This window comes from Dipteris shenzhenensis, chromosome 31, assembly GCF_047967505.1.
Source record: "Dipteris shenzhenensis isolate YYH24624 ecotype China chromosome 31, Dip_SZ_1.0, whole genome shotgun sequence".
NCBI lineage: Eukaryota > Viridiplantae > Streptophyta > Polypodiopsida > Gleicheniales > Dipteridaceae > Dipteris > Dipteris shenzhenensis.
In genome coordinates, this window is record NC_141626.1 from 14,731,062 (window position 1) to 14,746,026 (window position 14,965).

Below are 14,965 nucleotides of genomic sequence, written 5' to 3' on the forward strand. Positions count from 1 at the left end.
TCTAGTCTCCCTTCTTCTTCTTCTTCATCTTCTCCTCCTTCTTCTCAAGCTCTGTGGCTATGGCGTCCCTCGCAATGCACTCTTCCTCTCTCCATTCCCTCCTCGTTTCCAGCTTCGCCATGCATCATTCACCTTCCTCCTCCCCCTCAAGCCTCCTGCTCTCCCGCTCCTTCTCTCCATCGTTCTCCCCTCCCATCATCCCTTCTCCCAGCTCCCCCCTCCGTATCTCTGCCTCCTCCTCTCCTTCCTCCCATACCGTCCTCACCTCCGCCGATTCCTCCCTCATCGATCTATCCATCAACTCCATCCGCTTCCTCTCCATCGACGCCGTCGAGAAGGCCAACTCCGGCCACCCTGGCCTCCCCATGGGCTGCGCGCCTGTCGGCCACATCCTCTACGACGAGGTGATGAAGTACAATCCCAAGAACCCGTACTGGTTCAACAGGGATCGCTTCGTCCTGTCCGCTGGGCATGGATGCATGTTGCTCTACGCTTTGCTACATCTTGCGGGGTACGACAGCGTGCAGGTAATTCATGCAATCAGCGGTTCTGAAGGCCTGTGAGCTATGCATTTCTGCAGTATTTTTGTGAGCAGCTTGCTCGATCACGAATGTACGCAAGTGATCTGGAGCATTTTAAACGAGATCGCGTCAATTTTGTGATCGCAACAGCTTGGCTTGTCCCATGGTTCTCATCGCTTCACTCACCTTTTGAAAATGCGTTTTTCTTCCGGTAGAAGACCACTTTTGTGTTTTTGAAATCTCGTGTCACTCCGATCGGCGTCCGATCGTGGACGCTCTAAGCTAAATGGCACACGGCTTTCGACCTCTTTTTATGTGAAGTATTTGGCATTGTGATGTGTTTCTTTGGTGTCTGTGTCTCTCTTTTGTAGGAGGAAGATCTGAAGCAATTTCGGCAATGGATGAGCAAGACGCCTGGCCATCCGGAGAATTTCGAGACTCCTGGTATAGAGGTCACAACAGGTGAATAATTTTTTCCCGCACTCTCTTTTACTGGGTCCATTTTTTGTGCACATTCGCTATAAGAGATAGCTGCTGGTGCAAGCATTTATGAAGATCTCCCTTGGATAATTAGGTCCACTTGGACAAGGCATCGCAAATGCAGTGGGTCTGGCGCTAGCTGAAAAGCACCTTGCAGCGCGCTACAACAAACCCGATGCTACGATAGTGGATCATTATACGTGAGTTTTCTGCTGTAAAGTATTTGAAACATTCCTACGTCAGGTTGTGCTAATTAGACGGAGAGCATCCGCGTATAATCGCAGACAAAGTAACACAAAGAAAGTACCGTCGTTCGTGTGAAGTGGCTAAACGTCACGAGCTGCATTGGGAACTGCCTGCACACACTGTCAATTTTCAATCGGAAATTTATGGGTCTTTACTTTGCTTGTTACATGCTAGGATAGGCAGAAACAATAAATTTCCCGATTAGCTACGGATACCATTTTATTATCCTAAGAATGGTAGAAGCAAGGAGAAGAGATCACGGGGCTCTTCTTCAATTCCATTTTTTTAAAACGACATTTGATTCATTTTAACATGCCACTAAGATTTGTTAATTTTCTTTTCATCAAAAAGTGAAAGCTGCGATAGGAAAAGTGGCCTGAGATCACATCATTGTCTGAAAGGAGATACCCAGGAAGACCTAGGTTACGAGTCCGTCCTGGTTTAACACGAAAAATCTCAGACGAGATCCAAAAAGCAGTTTAAACCAATCTTACTGGTTTTCATTGTCTCATCAGGTGTTGCGTTCCTTCAAATTACACCCAGTATTTGGCGTGAAGAGACAGTTGCCACTTTTTGGACATCTTAGTGCATCCAATACGTTAAAATTCTTCCCATGTCGGCAAAGGGATGCGCCGACAACAAATGCAGCCTTTAATCACCACATCTATTTCGTTAAACTAGAGACTCAACACACTTCAAAAAATTTCACATACAACGCATAAAATGCAGCAGAAGAGCATCAAATACCTCTCGACATTTCTGAGAATTCTACGATTAAGATACACAATGCCACATTAATGGGCCAAGAACAAACTGCCATAATTCTCTTTAGATACTATGTTGGAGATACAAAGCCATAAGACCGTAGACAAGTCCCTTCACGAGCCATCTAACCTCCATTGAACAATATAGAAGCTTCGAGAACAATCCACAGGTATGAGGTGCAGAAAAAGGGGGTGCTGGCTGTCAAGAAGCCCACTTCTAGGGGTCTGCCTAGAGGACCCCAAAAGCCAGTGTCAACAACCAGTGTGGACGGTTATGCCACCAAAGGATGCCTCGATTTGTGAAAATATAGAAGATACCTACGGGCCATGCCCTCTCGCCTTTCAGTGGTCTTCCTAGAGCCCTTTGTGCCTTGCTCCTAAATGGCTCAGGGTATAGATGATATCATATCAAGGATAGCTGCGGCAAAACTTGCTGCCCCTCATCACAAGACTGCAGCATCCTATGCAACTCCAAACACTGTCCTCCAACGAGAGCTTGAGGTGTGGTCGAGCTAGAGGGGAGGGATCTTGGATATCTTGGCTGATGACATGCTCTCATCTATCGACTGGGGATATCATCTCTCTATGGAGAAAGCATGCTGCCTTTCTAGCCACCACACGACCATACCTGAGGTGTAACCTAACGGATCCTTTGAAAGGCGAGTGAGCTATCATCTCCAAGTCACCTGCCTCACAGTAAGCTCCATCTCTCCTTGTCTGCTCCTCAAATAAGGGCAAATAGGTACGCCTCTATTGCCCACAAGCCTGAAGAAACACAAAAATTTGTCCTAATCTAGAGGCGGGACCAAAATTCGATTATGACCTCACGTGGCACTTGTTGCTCCAGCTAGTGGCGCTCCTGCAAGGGACTCTAGGACAAGGCGTCTAGCTGTAGTTGTCTGCTAATATGAGTTGTGTAAGAAAAGGACATCCTCTGCTCTTTTCTCCAACTGCTCGGGATGGTCAAACAAGGTGGGGATCGCACTAAGGCCCTGCCTTTTGGAGTGACATTATAAGTCTAAGTGTAAGCTCCATAAATATTTCCAATGGAACGATGGGTGTAAATTGGAAGGAAAGGAAAAGAGAAAAAGCAAGTGAAGGTGAAGGAATACGGGGGAAGTGAAAGAGAGAGAGAAAAGAGGTGAAAGATGTGTGTGGTGGAAGGACCATTACATAAAAGTGGGGAAGTGCCTATTTTGGCAAGAGTAATATAAAGGTGGTGTCATACAAGAGACAAAGAGAGCCTCTATCTTTAGAGAGAAACACCGAACAAAATACAAAACCATTTAGGCTTTCCACAACAAAAGACAAGAACATTTAGGACCTCCACAAGCAAACAAAAACCTTAAACCCTAAACACATTAGAAGCTCTTAAGCTACTACTAACCACAATTTGGATGGTCAAATTGACCAAATGAACTAACTTTAAAACTATGGACCTAAAAACCAAGCCATCCCTTAGGACCCTTTGCAGGGCCCAAAAAATTCCCTTGGGTCCGCACGTCTCTCAATGGTCCACCATCTCACAACCAGAATGACCATTGAGTGTACTCCTTTGTATGGTTGTCAATGGTCCATCTCTTTCCTAGCTGCCCAACTACCCGAATCCTTTGCCACTCAAGTAAAATCCAATTCATGATCTTCTCTTGGATCTATCCCCGGGCATTGACTCTAGCTACAACAATCCACCCGGGCCTTTGATGTAAAAACGGGGTAGGAATGACGAAAATAGTAATTCATGAAGAGGACTCTAAGTGGGACTTCTGTCTTGCAAAGTCATTTGGAAGGGGTGTCTACTACATCTAGAGCTGCTTGGAGTCGTAATTTCAAGATGGCTGCAACAATCTATGCCAACCTGCAACTACCCTCTCAAGTGTGTCAGTGTATGAAGCCACTCTTAAGTCTACTTGGGGAGCTAGCTCCAAGCCCCCATTGTGCCCAACTAATATGTCTGCAATGACCAAGCATATAGAAGTCCTGTTTAGCACCTCTAGTTGCCAATCAAAGGTTATCGCTGTATTTTCTCTCTACAATGAGAACTGGTTCAAATGAGGCTGGTTGAGGGATGCTGCTACACAGACGGAGAAGGGTGAGCCCTTCCCCATTAAAGGATTCTTTGTGAAGAGTGGTGTTCCTCAAAAGCTCTCGCTGAAGTAGAGTTTTGGAGGCTCTAAGCTTGGGGTAAGCCCTTTGGCAACAAGCTTGCCTAGGAGAGCTCTACTCTACATCTCTAGGTCAATGATGCCAAGACCCCCCTTTGCTTGTGGCATGACCTTATTGTCAAGCTACTCTTGCCCGAGTGTAAACCATTTGATCTTGCCTGCAAAAGTTGTGAACCAAACATCTAAGCTATTCCATACACCCTCCATGGAAGCATCAACAAGATGCAATGTATTAGCATGTGGTCTAAAGGATATGGTTGATCACCAAGGCTCTTCTTGCCAGTGATAGCTTGGTGTAGCTCCAATAAAGGAGCATACGACATCCACTCTAAAGCATCGAGGCAATCTGTTGAAATATTCAACTCCACTTGGCATGCCACATATCTCACTGTCTATCCTTTAGGTATCCATTTGAAGCCTAGATCCTCCCCCAAGTACTAATCTTTACAAAACTTGTGAGAAACGCAATTTATTTGTTCTAGTTGATCATTGCTTCTAGTAAAAGTGTCTTACCCTCTCTAGGTTGGCTTCAGAGCTCTCCACATACAGGGCTGTGTCATTTGCAAACTCAAACTCCAGAGCTCCTTTTCCTGCTGGATCGGGAGGTGCATCTTGGCTAGGCCAACTGCATGTGAATGAAGGAAATAGCCCAAGGCCACAATCACAAGGGGCAGCCCTGCCTTGTTGACCGTGAAAGAAGAAGGCCTCCCTTGTGTGATGGAAATCAAACTCTGGTTTGAGCTTCCAACATACAATTTTGAAATCCTGTGCAGTCAGTACTCCCTGATGAACAAACCCAGTTTGAGTGTCATGGATGATGTGTCATGGATTAATTAAGTTTTAGAAACAATGCGGTATTCATGGGAGAATTCCCTACCTAAGACAGTGCAAGAGAATGATGTACAGAATGCAAGAACCACACTATTGTAGAACTTGCAAGGAGTATGATGCAGATGTAGGACATGCCAGAAAAGTTTTGGACAGCAATAGATGCATTGTAGTATCCTTGAATAGATCACCCACTAATGCTTTATGGGATGTTCTTCAGAGAATTTCAAGGTAAGTCTGTAAACACTCAACTCAGTGTGCATCTCCTAGTCATTTTGCTTTTCTGAGAAGCCTCTACATCCAAATCAATGCCAAAATGGGCCAAGAGACTTAGTTGATGAGGGGAAGACATTGGCAAGTATATGAAATCTAGAAGACAAGTAGTAGTCTATAAGTGTTTAGTGACATAGATCAATGAATCTATCACCTTCCAAGAGGCAGTATAGGTCAAGGTATGTGTACATGTCATGGAGGGATGAGTTCTTAGGTTTTTTCTCTTTTTGGAGGTCATCTGCTCTTAGGTACCTATTTAGTTTTAGTTTTCCCCACCCTCTTATTTTAATAATACTAATAATAGTAACAATTGTGTCCTTGTGTTTGCATTGGTATTTCATTTGTTTTCTTATATGTGCGTGGTTTTTCTTTGTTGCTTTTGTTTCTGATAACTAATCTAATTTAACTCTCTCTCTCTCTCTCTCTCTCTCTCTCTCTCTCTCTCTCTCTCTCATTTCTTGCTTGTTGTCTTCTTTTTGCTATCAAAGTTTTTGTTGTTTGGGTTGGGATTTTAAAGCTAGTGAGCACTAGGTTTACCCAAGATCTTTCGAAACCCAAATGATAAACTCTGCCTCTCGTCAAGGGTCTTGTCACCTAATGGAGAAGATGAGCTGCTACCATGTGCCCTCTCGGTAGGAGGCATTGTAGAGAAGTCTCACCTCGCTTGTCCTCCTTGAACTCAAGGTGGTCGAAGTCCCCTCTCCTCAACAATCCGAGAATCCACATCTGGTAAACAATCAGTAAGCCAGTGCCAAAAGGTTGCCCTTTAGTGGTGGCACGTAGGTGCATAAAGGTTGAGGATCCTTAGCCTGAGATCCCCAAGACTTACCTGGCCTCGAACGAGCTCACCCTGATCAATATGTGTAGAACTTTAATGCTTTAGAATCAATTGTTTTCATGGAAGATGGAGGAAGAAGACCTTTGGTAAGGTGATGGTGATCAAGGGTCAGCTAGTAGTAGTTGGTCAATTTGTCAACATGCATCAGTTGGCATTGCTTACAACATGCTTCCCAAGAGCTTCAGAGAATCGGTTACCTTAATATCTATGGGAGAGCGATCCAGGGTACTCACCTTTGAGGAGCTAGGGCCGATGCTTCTATGGGAGGAAGCAAAGGAGAAGATGTACAACGAGAATTGTGAGGGTAAGGCACTTGTTGCTTCAGGCAAAAGAAAGGACAATGACAACATTAAATAAGGTAAGCCCAATTAGAAGACTGATGGTGATTCTTCAGATGAGAGGCAAGGGTGATTCAAAGGATCGAGTCAAGAAAAAGAAGAAATGCATTCTACTTCAAAATCAGGAGAACCAATCAGAAGGAAGAACAAGAGCCAAACAAGGCACAATTTGCAAATCGAGGAACTTTTCTTGGTGGTCGCTCCAAGCGTCCTCGAGACCAAATATGTAGACAAGACTGTTCTAATGTCAGATACATAGTAATAGTGCACAAATTCAGATTCTTTTCTGTAGGTGGAGGACAGAAAGTATTGCTCAGATTCCTAGACTGAGGATGAGGCTGTCTATATGAAGGGGGTGAAGGTGAAGGTGTATGTATAGGATGGAAACTTCAAGGGCAATTAAGCCAATACTGTTGCAGTGTACGAGGGTTACAAAACTAGCAAGGTCAATTCTTTATGTCTAGGAGTTCTCAACAGGGAGAATGGAGGGAGAAGACTTGCCAAGTGGCTACAGTTGAAAGCTTCTTGCCTTCCCAGGTTGGCCCTTTTGTATGCATTCATTTCTTTGTCCTTTTGTTGCCAGGCCCTTTCTGTTTCGCTGGACTTTTAGTCATGTTTTCTTTCTTGGTCTACTTTATATTTTTCCAGGCTTTCGATGTAGTATTTCTTCATTTTGTCTGTAGGTCGATCTGTTTGTTAGCTTCGTTTTCATCGCTCGTATTCATAGAAGTTCTCTATTATCTTTGCCGAGCTTATCTCTCTTTTAGCTCATTTTTCACTCCTTTTGTGTTTATATCTCAAGGTAGCCTGTTTACTTGCTCTCTTGTTAGTCGTGCAGTCATACAAGGGGACCTTGGGCCACAAGAAGGTCACAAATGGGTTGCCCTAATGCTTTAAAAGATGAGGCATTTGAGGCTCACGTCTAATGTGCTTCAAACAGAATGCCTTTAATCCCCCATACAACCTTAGTTAAAACCTGCTAAACAAATTTTAGATTTCAATGCTACAAGCTCTTTTACAGACTGCTTACTGGAAGACCTCACCAGAGATCACATAGTGGACTGCACAACTGTATGATTTGCATTAGCCATCTTCCATTGCAGTTTCTCTCATTTTTTTCTTATTTTTTTCTTCTGAGGCAGCAAAATTGATTTCTAACCATACATGTACATGGAGCTATGGCTCTAATGTTCATGGTGCGATATACGTGTGACCTTTATTGATTTGCCCAAGTGCATCTGTGAATCACAACCCTGAAAAGGGTGCAACTACTGATATGAAATGCAATTGCAGTGCAGTAGAGAACTTCTTAAATTCACAGGCCATTTAGATGATTGTATGTGGCCAAATATTGTTATATTTTATCTATGCTTGCTTTTGGTCTCTTATGTTAACTTCTTTGTTCAGGTATGTAATAGTTGGAGATGGATGCAACATGGAAGGCATATCAAATGAAGCCTGTTCACTTGCAGGGCATTGGGGTTTGGGTAAGCTTATTGCATTTTATGATGATAACCACATCTCCATTGATGGCGACACGGAGATAGCCTTCACAGAGAGTGTGGAAGCTCGCTTTGAAGCTCTTGGGTGGCACACCATCTGGGTTAAAGATGGTAACACAGACTATGATGCGATTCGAGCTGCCATTCAGGAAGCTAAGGCTGTGACTGACAGGCCAACAATGATAAAGGTATAAGTTTAGTAAGCATCAAGTTGTAGTCTAGGTAATTTGATTAATGAAATTGAGAGGTAGTGTTCAGAGCTATTTGAAAGGCAATTTATCATGATTGAATAGTATTTCTTCTATAGAAAGGGAAGTTGTTTTGCTACAAGGCACAGATTTTGCTAAGCTTCAGGTTTTAAAAATGCAATGTTGCAGGTCACCACTACAATTGGCTATGGCTCCCCAAATAAGGCAAACTCCTATAGTGTGCATGGCAGTGCTCTTGGTGCCAAAGAAGTGGAAGCGACTCGTCAAAATCTGGGCTGGCCCTACCTGCCATTCTTTGTTCCAGAGGATGTTAAGAGGTATGAATAGAAAACATGGGAACTACAAGGAAAGAGAAGGACAGGGCGTACTTAAAACATTCATAATGACTTATTTAATGCCTATCCTGCAAAGAATATCCTAGTGTGATCTCACCTTAAGCTACAAGCAGACACGATAAATGAGAAGGTACTAATTCAACCTATGATCTAGTATTTAATCATGATTCATGATGTGAGCAATCATGTCTAGGGCTCTGTGTATTGTATCTCTTCCTTCTTGAACTTAATGCACAGAATATGACTAAAATGTTTAGAGACCTTTCTTTTTCATATGAGCCCAAACAAAACAATGAGGGAAGTTATTTCAGACAGTCGAATTTTATGCAATGTCATAGCAATGAATCTGAGTTATTGTGGTCAGCAGAAAGTCAGAAAGTCCCAACGTCCTATTGAAAAAAAGCCAAAATTTGGGATGATATAATATGATGATGTGCACCGGCAAGGAATGCAGGTTTTAACTGTATGAATACAGGGCAAAGCACTACCAAAAATTGAGTCCTGCCTGACTGTTGCACAAGGCATTGAGTTAGAATGATTTGTACCAATCAGAAAAGAGCTGCTGTGGCTTACAACTGTCTGAAAAATGTCAGATTGACCTAGCTGCATTGTGTCTCCAAGTAACATAATATCTGCCATAATCAGAGGTTACATGGGTCTATGTTTGGTCCACTGTGATCACATTGATCTAAGCTTCTATGTTTAACCACATTTAACCACATTGGGAAATTTCAACAACAAAACAACATATGGGAAAGGGAAATACAAAGCATCCATTCATATGACATTGAAGAGGCGTAGCCTGTAGGGTCTAGAATAAATAACACCTGCACTAGATTGGATATGAATGAGGTACGCCTTCTTCCAAGATTGGCTACCTATGAAGCAAAATCTCACTTCAAACTTAGAACATGACTCTCGAAACCTTAATGCATAGGGCACAACATAACAGAATATGAACAAAAATATCCTAGATGACAAAATATGGCCCCATAGGAAGGATTTATTACAACAGAAAATGGTCCATCTCCCAAACATATATATCAAATGTATAATGAAAGTAATAGATCCTAGAAGAAGAGGATGATTTCTCTAAAAGGGTGTGGGATAATGTAAATGGTTCCAAAAAAAAAACTTTTGAAGATCGGCCTCTTTGCACAATCCACCGATAGGAATCAAGGCTCACAAAAAGTATAACCACACCAGTTTAGAAATCACAGCAAAATCAACGGTCATGGTCTATAGAAGGTGGCAATAGAGCGCTCTAAACAGCAAGAGGAGCAATCGTGAGGCATGGTTTTTGTGGGCATAGGTGCTAGGGAGCTGTAGAAGCTCAAATCATCAAGAAGGTTGTGCTAACTTGTGCACAAGGCTGTTGGAAAACGAATCAACATATTTGTAGGCAGTTGTGTGTAGAGTGAGTCTCTCAGTGCCATGACTCATAGGAGTTAGTTCTAGAGTATATACATGCAGTGAGTGATCAGGTGAGAGAAGTAGACGGTGAGAGTGTTACACAAGAGAGAGGGATGAGGCATGGTGGTAAAGGAAAGGGGAGGGAATGAGACCATGAAGGAAGAGTGGAGTGATCATGGTGGAGAGAAAAGGGGCATCTATTAGCATGGAAACATCAAGTGAGGCTATTGCAAGAGGAAGTGTATGTGTGCCCGATCATACATCTTGATATAGCCAATGTTAGATTAAGGAGGCCTCCACATGCACATTGTGTGAGGGGGGCACGTTCCATGTGAGTGTAATGGCTAAATATTTCAATTGGGTGTGACATCCCTTCCACATAAATCAAGGCTCATTATCGTAGTCCGGATTGGCTGACTCATATGCGCGGACCCTTCCCTAATATATAATACACAAAAGACAACAATGAGGACACCTCAACCCAACTTTCTCCTTTCTATAATATTGGCACAACCACTCTATTAAGCACACACATGAGGCCATCCTAGAGAGAGATTGCCACCTCAACCATGGGCCCTATGCCCTCTTATTGTTTAATATTTCTCACCACATCTCCTTGCACAACTACAGTAGCATTGTTATTTTTTACCGATTACATATCCCCCCCCCCCCCCCCCTTTCCAAGTTTTGGATGCACAACATTACCAAGCCTGGGTGAATCCCTAACATGGAAAGTTTTTGATGTGCTGCTTGTTATAAGCTTTCCTCCCATGTGGTTCTTGAGTCGCTTGAAGAAGGACGAAACATTAGCTCTCGATTCAGTCGATGTTGGTTATAACTTCTTGTCCAGCGCATGATCTAGGTGACTGTTAAGGTCATTTTCTTTGAAAGTGCCGTTCCCGTCCTTTTCTCATCCGTGCATCCACTCTTGCTTTTTGTCTACACTCTTGACCTCTGTATGGAGTGCAAGCCGTTGTGTTTCAGCTAGCTTTTCGAGCTGCATCAATCAAGCTTTTGTTTCTTCATCCTCTGTCAATTGAGTGTCAGTTGATGTTCTTATGCAATACGCAATGCTAGTATCTCTCTCTCCATGGACAGTACAGTTTTAGTACCATATACCAACTTTGAAGTGTATGGCTCGTAGAGGTTTTGTGCATGATGTTGTATGCCCCTGCCCTTTTAGTAGCAGTGGTTCCGACGTCCTATAACCATCTTTTTAATGGATATACACAGGATCCCATTGGTCCTCTCTACATGTCCACTTGCTGCTGCTGAGTAGTAGATGCTTGAGCTGCTGTGCTTAATACAACTCCGTTTCATCAATAGCTCAACACCATCATTGATTAAATGTGATACATTATTTGAGACACTGACATCCATGGATTGAGCCCGCTTTGTGACATATCGGGTAGACACAAGCAAACATTTCTTCGTCAAAGTAGTTGTTGGGAGAGGACTGGCAAGGTCCAACCCCCGACTTTTGAAAGAGGCATGCGGAAATGACAGGATGATGCTGCCCATTAAAAAGAGAATTTATAATAAATTTTTTTCTCCGACACAAATATGGGAAAGAGATAAGGGAAAGTAACCATGGAAGGAGGAAAAGGAAGCCATTGTATGAGGCCACACCAGTTCTGCTTCTCGGTGCCATGATTCACGTGAGTTAGTTCCAGCATATATACGTGCGGGGAGTGACTAGATGAGAGAAAGAGAGGGTATTACACAAGGTTTGCATGGAAAATAGGTAAGAAAGATGAAGAGATGTGTAACTCAGTCACAGACTTGGACAAGCAAAAATAACAATCAACTGTCATGTATAACGCTGACTGTTGCCTTGACCACAAGGCAAGCTTGGAGCTTCAGCGTATCACATTCTGCTGTGCACCTCTTATGCTTTCAGCCTCCTCTCGTGCTTACACACTTTTCCAATTTTGCTCCTTCGTAGGAGTGGAGTCTAGCCCTCTCCTTTGTCAGGCATAGACCCTTCCCATTTGCTTGGTGGATCAGTACCTTCCATTAGCTGATTGCCTCTCGTTGCTGCCTTGGATGCTCTCATCCTCCACCCCCTCATGACTTCACTGTTGAACAATTTAACTGCACTGGATCACACCATCTGGCAGAGCTCTGTCTGATGTCAGATTTCCCTGCGGTATTCCAGTAGCTCCTTGTGGCAATGCAATCATGGACTCTTGTGAGTGTGCTTTTCCAGTGAGGTCATCACACGAGCCTTGACTTCTTTCTTGGTCACAACGGGGCCCATGTCCTTCTTGAGTCTTCTTCTATGTTGTCTTCAACTTTGTATTCAACCTCAGGCTGTCTCTTCATTCCAGATTGCAGTCTTTAGCCAACCTCCCATCGGCTCTTCTTCCTATAGCTCTACTATAATTTAACCCAGAAAAGTTGTGGGAACAACGAATGGCTTGCTGAATTAAAATGCTTGGAAAACAACAAACGTACGAGTGTTGCACAACAGCATGGACAAGCCTTATGGAAAGCAAATATAACATAGGAGGAGGATTTGAAGTATTGACAGATTAGCCTCATGATCCTGTGCAATGTATGTGTGAGCCTGCACAATCTTGCAGGTAATGTCTGCCTCTTGTTGTTGACATTGCAAATGCCCCTATGAACTTGAACAATGTCCTATGATTGCTGACTCAAGTTCTAGATGATCTTATAGCATGCCGAATATAACGAAGCCATAAGTAAAGGCACATGCATGCATTTAAAACAACATCTTCTGCATTTGTTGTTCCACCTTTTTGGGTGTAGTATTTGTGCTGAGGTCTCTCTAGAGTCTACACACATATACATACACACAAGCGTGTGTAAATCTAGATGTATGTGTGTGCACACACACATGCGTGTGTAAATCTGTTTCCAAACATTTTTACACGTAGAAACTAGTTGTGTATAGAAGATGTCCTTGAGAACACTAAAAGTGTCCAAAGAATGCAAAATCTTAGCCATTGCTTTGGCAGAGACGTTTGTGGCATAACTTGATGAGAGAAAGTTGAAAGGTGCTGGATAATATTTAAACATAAAGGTTTTACTAGGCTTATAAAGGCTGGAAGACTAGGAGTTTCATAGGCAATGCATTTTCTAATCCTTACGGTTTTCAAATATTACCATCTTTAACTTTATGTGTACTTATGAACTCCTTGAATAACGAGATACTTACATACTTCTTATTGCAGCCACTGGAGCAGGCATGTCAAAGAGGGAGGAGACCTTGAGGCACAATGGAAGGCTAAGTTGGCTAACTACGAGGGGAAATATCCACAGGAAGCTTTAGAGTTTAAGGCTTTGATTAGTGGAGAGCTTCCAGAGGGCTGGGATACAGCATTGCCGGTGAGTTCTTCAAACTTCTGTATTTGTGAAACAAGCTACATAATTGCAAGCTATAATAACCTTAAAACCCTTTCTTTTGCTTCCAGGCTTATACTCCTGAGACACCTGGAGATGCAACACGGAACTTGTCACAGTCCTGTTTAAATGCCCTTGCCAGGGTTCTCCCTGGTTTGATTGGGGGAAGTGCAGACTTGGCTTCATCAAACATGACACTCCTGAAGATGTTTGGAGATTTTCAGAAAAGTACTCCTATGGAGCGGAATGTGCGCTTTGGTGTACGTGAGCATGCCATGGGAGCCATATGCAATGGAATTGCACTTCATGCTAGCGGTCTTATTCCCTATTGTGCAACATTTTTTGTCTTTACTGACTATATGCGAGCTGCGATGAGGCTCTCTGCTCTATGTGGGGCTGGAGTTATTTATGTCATGACTCATGATTCTATTGGCCTTGGAGAGGATGGTCCTACTCATCAGCCTATTGAGCATTTGGCAAGTTTCAGGGCAATGCCCAACATTTTGATGTTGAGACCTGCTGATGGAAATGAGACAGCTGGCTCATATAAAGTCGCTGTCACAAACAGAAAGAGACCTTCTGTTCTTGCCCTTTCTCGACAAAAACTGCCTAATCTTCCTGGCACATCTATTGAGGGAGTGGAAAAGGGAGGATATATTGTAAGTGATAATTCATCCGGGAACCGGCCAGATATGATTCTTATTGGGACTGGATCAGAGCTTGAGATTGCTTACAAGGCTGCAGAGGTGATTAGAAAAGATGGTAAAACTGTGAGAGTGGTCTCGTTTGTATCATGGGAATTGTTTGAGGAGCAGGATAATGAGTATAAAGAGAGTGTGCTTCCTACTGAAGTGACTGCTCGCGTAAGTGTGGAAGCTGGGTCAACTTTTGGTTGGGAAAAGTATATTGGGATCAAAGGCAAGGCTGTAGGTATAGACACTTTCGGTGCCAGTGCTCCTGCAGGAGTCATCTACAAGGAGTTTGGACTCACAGTTGACAATGTAGTTGCCAAAGCAAGAGAGGTGCTTTCCCTGTAGAATTTTGCAGTATCGACGAAATGATGAATTTTCTCAGAATGATACTGGCAGTAACTGTGTTAAGAGGCAGTAAGATGTGTGATGCTAGGTTTTTTCATCAGCATCATACGGACTTCTGGCATCTAGGAGGTTGTTTCTATGCAGAACTGAGTTCACACAGCAAAAGAGCTATTTTCTTTTTGATTGCAAAGAGATAATGCTCATTATTTATGGACCTTGCCTTCAAGGCTAAACGGAAAGTCTGGTTGACACTTCTTGCAATGTGGCATTTTCTTTCGCAGTTTAACTCCCCGTTACCAGTTGGGACAAAATTTTGCTCAAATATCAGTAACAAGCTGTGACCATTTAATTCCTCTTACTATCTTCTCAAGTAAAACTTGCTTTGCTCATTGTTGGTTAAATGCCTATGTTGGGTTCAAAAAGTCAATCGCTCTGATATTTTGTCTGGTTTGGTCTGAAAAAACTCTTGGAATCCTTCTTTTCTGATTGTTCAGTTTTCGCATGGCTTGCTTCTACAAGTGATTGATGGAGTTGTAATGTTAGAAGCTTCTGAAGCTAGACAGGGCAGCACAATAATATTTGTGATGCATTCAGTATTTTGGTGAAAATTTTGTAGTATGTGCAAATGAAAAAGCATACAAAGGTAATTGTAC

General features: G+C 42.9%; 1 protein-coding gene across 2 annotated transcripts; it reads left to right on the plus strand.

Annotated features, from left to right (window-relative positions):
- On the plus strand, positions 1-14,661 carry LOC147881079 (transketolase, chloroplastic-like). 2 transcript variants are annotated; one of them, XM_087402235.1, is made up of 7 exons: positions 1-527; positions 893-983; positions 1,096-1,201; positions 7,858-8,140; positions 8,330-8,478; positions 13,107-13,260; positions 13,347-14,661. In XM_087402235.1, the coding sequence occupies exons 1-7, from the start codon at positions 60-62 to the stop codon at positions 14,310-14,312; spliced, it is 2,217 nt and encodes a 738-aa protein (XP_087258361.1). In that variant the 5' UTR covers positions 1-59; the 3' UTR covers positions 14,313-14,661. The 2 variants fall into 2 exon arrangements, with proteins under 2 accessions (XP_087258361.1, XP_087258362.1); XM_087402236.1 differs by lacking the exon at positions 1-527 and adding an exon at positions 592-687.
- Positions 14,662-14,965: the final 304 nt, after the last annotated feature.